Source organism: Eptesicus fuscus, chromosome 1 (genome assembly GCF_027574615.1).
Source record: "Eptesicus fuscus isolate TK198812 chromosome 1, DD_ASM_mEF_20220401, whole genome shotgun sequence".
In the NCBI taxonomy this organism is placed as follows: domain Eukaryota; kingdom Metazoa; phylum Chordata; class Mammalia; order Chiroptera; family Vespertilionidae; genus Eptesicus; species Eptesicus fuscus.
Genome location: NC_072473.1, coordinates 54,717,249 through 54,722,640, shown reverse-complemented (window position 1 = coordinate 54,722,640; position 5,392 = coordinate 54,717,249). Strand labels below are relative to the sequence as shown.

General features: G+C 44.3%; 1 protein-coding gene across 2 annotated transcripts; it reads left to right on the top strand.

Annotated features, from left to right (window-relative positions):
- Positions 1 to 256: 256 nt before the first annotated feature.
- RPS4X (ribosomal protein S4 X-linked) lies at positions 257 to 5,392 on the top strand. Of its 2 annotated transcripts, XM_008157616.3 has the most exons (7): positions 257 to 315; positions 1,018 to 1,095; positions 1,785 to 1,965; positions 2,152 to 2,249; positions 3,471 to 3,642; positions 4,619 to 4,776; positions 5,228 to 5,392. In XM_008157616.3, exons 1-7 carry the CDS (start codon positions 313 to 315, stop codon positions 5,327 to 5,329), a joined length of 792 nt encoding a protein of 263 aa, XP_008155838.1. In that variant the 5' UTR covers positions 257 to 312; the 3' UTR covers positions 5,330 to 5,392. The 2 variants fall into 2 exon arrangements, with proteins under 2 accessions (XP_008155838.1, XP_054574394.1); XM_054718419.1 differs by lacking the exon at positions 257 to 315 and having other exon boundaries at positions 1,019 to 1,095; positions 1,850 to 1,965.

Sequence of the window (5,392 nt, the reverse complement as noted above, 5' to 3'; positions counted from 1 at the left end):
TCTACTAGAAGGCAGGAAGTTTTTCTAGCTCATCTTGGCATTTCTAGCACCTAACACAGAACCAGGTGCCTCAGAGGAAGAGGAAGGGAGGGAAAGGGAAGGAGGAGATTGCTTTTAGGAAATCGCCCTTTTTCAGCGGTCCTTCCCAAGCTCCGGATCTATGACCTCCCACCAGCAGGTGGCAAGATAGTCCCTGCTCCCCTTGAAAGGGTGGGGTGGGCGGAGCATCCAAGGTCGGCGCGCGCAGCCTCCGATCCTTTTTTTCTTGGTGCACCGGAAAGAGGCGGTCCTCTTTCTTTGCCTAGCGCAGCCATGGTAAGACAACTCTTTGGCGAGCTCTTGGGATACCATCAGCCTCCATCCTCCCAGGGCCGCGACTGTCCGGGGTTTCGGGGCCCCCGCAGGGAGTGGCCGGGCGGAGGCAAACGGAGTATAGCCAGCATGGTTGGCCCAGGCGGGCTGGAGAGCGAGGGAGGGAGGTGATCGGTGGCACTGGCGGGAAGGCCTTGGTCTCTGGCGTGCCACGCATACTTCCCCCGCTGGGAGGAACGGCTTTCTAATCAGACCGGGGCCTTGGATGGACCTGGAGGGCCAGGGCTGGTGGGCAGCAGCTGCAACAGGCAGAAAAGGATTTTCTTCGTCATTGTCTTTTGGGCACAGCCTTACTTTGCGAACTGAGGCCAGTAAGCATCTGTACACAGCAATAGGCTTCCGCATGTTAAAGTGAAAGCCAGTGTCAGCTTTTGGCTTTAGAGTAAGGGGGAGCAGCTATTGGCACGTGGTTGTGCTGAGGTCAAGTTCGCGCACCAGACGCTCGTGTTGGGAAAACTTCTATTTGATCAACAAGTAGAAGCACAGATTGGATCCAGGTCCACATTTCTGTTGCTGGCTGGCTGTATGCCAAGAAGTCCATCCCCTGTCCATTTCATCAGTATAGTGTCCTAGAAAAAGTAAAAACTTCGAGAAGCAAACACTTTTAAGCAGTAACATGAAAATACTTACAAAACTCTTCCTCAGGCTCGTGGTCCCAAGAAGCATCTGAAGCGTGTAGCAGCTCCAAAACATTGGATGCTGGATAAACTCACCGGTGTGTTTGTAAGTATCATTATAATGTAATTGTGTTTCAAGGGGCAGTTTTATTGAGATATAATTGACATAATTTAAGGGACATATTTCATACTATTTCCTTTAATTTTTTTTTAATATACTTGTATTGATTTCAGAAAGGAAGGGAGAGAGAATCATAGATAGGCTGCCTCCTTTATGTCAGACATCCCTGATTGCTGTATTCATAATGTTTCTTGCAGTGCCTCCCATAAGATTTCTGTACCTCATTTATTCCACATACCACATAGTACTCTTAACATGGACTCAGGATCCACGTGTTCTTAACAGGCCTGGTCCTTTGAAGTGGGGTTGGGGGGAATACCTCTTGTTGACCTAAATTGGAGGGGGGTTGATGGACTGTCTGGTGTCTAGGTCCGTGGTCAGCAAACTGCGGCGCGTGAGCCACATGTGGCTCTTTGGCCCCTTGAGTGTGGCTCTTCCACAAAATACCACGGCCTGGGCGAGTCTATTTTGAAGAAGTGGCGTTAGAAGAAGTTTAAGTTTTAAAAATTTGGCTCTCAAAAGAAATTTCAATCGTTGTACTGTTGATATTTGGTTCTGTTGACTAATGAGTTTGCCGACCACTGGTCTAGGTAATGGATCTCAGGATTTGGAAGGTGGATTTGTATGAATCCTAACAATAGCTTGAGAGGGTGTTTTTAAAAATCATTTTACAGGCTCCTCGGCCATCTACCGGTCCCCACAAGCTGAGAGAATGTCTCCCTCTCATCATTTTCTTAAGGAACAGACTTAAGTATGCTCTAACAGGAGATGAAGTAAAGAAGATCTGCATGCAGCGGTTTATTAAGATTGATGGCAAGGTCCGAACCGATATAACCTACCCTGCTGGTTTTATGGGTAAGTGGTTAGTACTTGGCTCCTTAAAACATTAAGTCGCTCTCATCATTAGCCTTAGGAATCCATGTTGTTGTTTTAAATGGGAACTTCTTTTTTTTTTTTCTTCTTCTTACTGTGGTATAGTTAATGCAGCATGAGATAGTGGGGTCACTATAGTAACCTTGGTTACTTACTGTTTGATATCAGATGTCATCAGCATTGACAAGACTGGAGAGAATTTCCGCCTGATCTATGACACCAAGGGCCGCTTTGCTGTTCATCGTATTACACCTGAGGAGGCCAAGGTGGGTGCAAGCAGACTGGGTTTTCATTCAGTAAAATTAAGTACATGGGCTGGTCTATTGGGATGAGATGGGTAAATTAAGATTACTTAAAGTCTTGTATCTGGAAATGTCCAGTTAACAATTTGGTTAAATTCTATCATATGTGCAATTTCCTGTTGTGTTATTAAAAGCATTTCTAATAGCTGTATAGCAGTCTGTTGCTGGATGTCTAATAATGGACCCCCATTTTAAGTTAACATTCTCAACAGATTTTCTTTTTTTTATGACAGAAATAAATTCTGGTTGAATAGTGACTTCCTGGTTTTCTTTTTTAAAGGCAAGGAGAGTGATTTCTCCAAGAATTTATGAGTACCTAAAATAAGGGTCCTCTTAAGGATAAAGGACCAGAAACCAATATCTAGTCCAATCCAGTTGGCCCTTTGTCATAATCTCCATTACTCTGGAAGGGAAAGGTGTTAGTGGAGGAGACTGAAAATCCTTGGGCACTGTTTTGAAATAGCTTGAAAAAAATTAGACATTGGTTGTTTTATGAAATTTGTTATGATGGGTTACACAAAGTTTTATGGTTTCTTGAATTATTGGCTGTAAATGAAGGTTGATTTGTGTGATTCAACTCCTAACTTCCTTAGCTGCCTTGTTAATTGGCAGGCTAGAGGGCATATCCATGACATAGGGGTGATTTGATTTACTTTAAAATGTCAGGGAATGATAAATCCAAAGCAGAAACATTTTGTGAGGTATTTGTTGATTGGATTAACTTCTAATGCAATTGCAGTTCTTGAGACACTCAGTTGTGATGCAGAGGGAGCCACTAAGAGGCTCTTTTTAGAAATGGTGAGGGAAGAATTCAGGGGCTCCATGAGGCTTAAAACAGCCTGGAGAAAGGAGGGTGATCAGCCCACTCCACGGAGGAATTAGGATTTATGGTGCCTTCATGCCTTGGATTTAACATGGGAATGATGCACTGCTATCAGGAAAATCCCATGGTGACACTAGCCTAGAGAGAGGGCCAGTGTACAAGATAAATTTGTGGAGGGTGGCAAGAAAAATCAAGGACACCTTCTGCTGTAGTTCAAGAAACCTATGTAGGGCTGTTGCCTTTGGCTGCTAATTGCATTTTTTAACCTGGCGACTTGTGGCTTTGAAAGAATCTTTTTGTCCATTGTGGAGCATAGTGCATGTGCACTAGACTAAATGAGGCTAACCTTTGTGTGTTTCTAGTACAAGTTGTGCAAAGTGAGGAAGATCTTTGTGGGCACAAAAGGAATCCCTCATCTGGTAACCCATGATGCTCGCACCATCCGCTACCCTGATCCCCTCATCAAGGTGAACGACACCATTCAGATCGATTTGGAAACTGGCAGAATTACTGATTTCATCAAGTTTGACACTGGTAAGCAGCCTCTACTCTACCTGGGCATCTCTTTAAACCCCAGCTATAAGAGCTGTTTAGGTTTTTTGTTTTGTTCCATCACCATTTATCCCTTCTGTGCCATCTTCCCTACAGGAGCTGTTCTTTGCTTTTCTCTCCCCCACTCTACCCCCCCTTCTTTTTAATTTTTTTATTAATTGTACTTAACCCTTTGCACTCGCTTGCTTTTTTCTCGATTCCTTTATTCTACTTGGGATTTAATTTTTTAAATACCCCAGATTTTACAAAGCGCGGCAGTAGAATAAAAAACTGGAGTTTCTTTTCATACAAATTTATTTATTTGGATTTTTTTATATTTCAAATTATTGTACATTCAATAACCGTCACACTCGACATCCGAGTGCAAAAGGTTAATCAGTCATCACTTGCACAGGGCCTGGGTACAGAGCTTTTGTTTGAGTCTTCCAGGTAATTCCCATGCACCTAGTTAGCAACAGAATCTAGATGTCTTTTGTTGTAGTAAGGGAAACTGGAGAGTGTAGCTACTCTAATGCCCAGTATTTTTACTTCTAAGGCCCAAATGCTCAGAATATTCTGAGTGGCTGAGGTGAGGTCTGGCATAGCACATTCTCAGGCCTGTTCTAAATGTCTCAAAACTCCCCTATCTGTGGAAACAGCTTGAGGGCTGGGCAGGTAAGTCTGGTGAAAAAGCAAGCCAGCCTCTTTGTAATAAGAGCTCTTGTTAATGCTGTCATTGTGCCTTGGAAGAACAGCATAGTCTAGGCCGAGACATAGGGAGGACCTGGCAAGGTGGGTGCAGTAGAGTTCACATTTGTTAGGTGTGCTGCAAGAGGGATGGGAGAAATCTTAAGAGGCCTGGCTTGGGTAACATATCCACAGAAGTAAATTTGAATGAGAGAAGGAATTAATGAACTTACACCTGTCTCTGTCATGTAATACGCTGGGTTGTAATAGCAGATTATTCCTTCTTGCCTAGGTAACTTGTGCATGGTAACCGGAGGTGCTAACCTGGGAAGAATTGGCGTGATCACCAACAGGGAGAGGCACCCTGGTTCTTTTGACGTAGTTCATGTGAAAGATGCCAATGGCAACAGCTTTGCCACCCGGCTCTCCAACATTTTTGTAATTGGCAAAGTAAGTCTTGGGTTTCCCTTTTCTCTAGTCCAGGAAAAACCTGTAAATGCAGGTACTGCTGGGATTGCAGCTCCTGATGGACTGGCTGTGCAGAAGCTAGTGTGAAGCCTCTTCTGGGATAGGGCTCACATAGAGTGGGGTTGGGCAGACCTGTGCTTTTTCAGTGTTGCAGAATCAGCAGGGTGGGGGGCTGATCACCTTGGTTGGTGAAAAGTGCCAATGATGATCAGCCTTGTAGTTTGCATTTATGTATATGGGCAGCAGGTTTAGGGGAATGGCTCCAAGTAGTGCATGTTTCTGAAAAACCAGCATCCAAGTGTCTGAAGACTTCTTGGCTATTGCTAAGTGCTCTCACAAGCAGGCTTCTGTTCCTTTAAATGAGATGACAAATGTGCCGAACTGCTAATGGAGTTGGTGTATAGCAGGTTTTGATTCTTGTTTTCTCCTTCAGGGCAACAAACCATGGATTTCCCTACCCCGTGGAAAGGGTATCCGCCTCACCATTGCTGAAGAGAGAGACAAGAGACTGGCGGCCAAACAGAGCAGTGGGTGAAGTGAGCTCTAGGTGACATGATTGGAAAAGTCTTTGTACTTAATTAAAGATAATACAGCATGA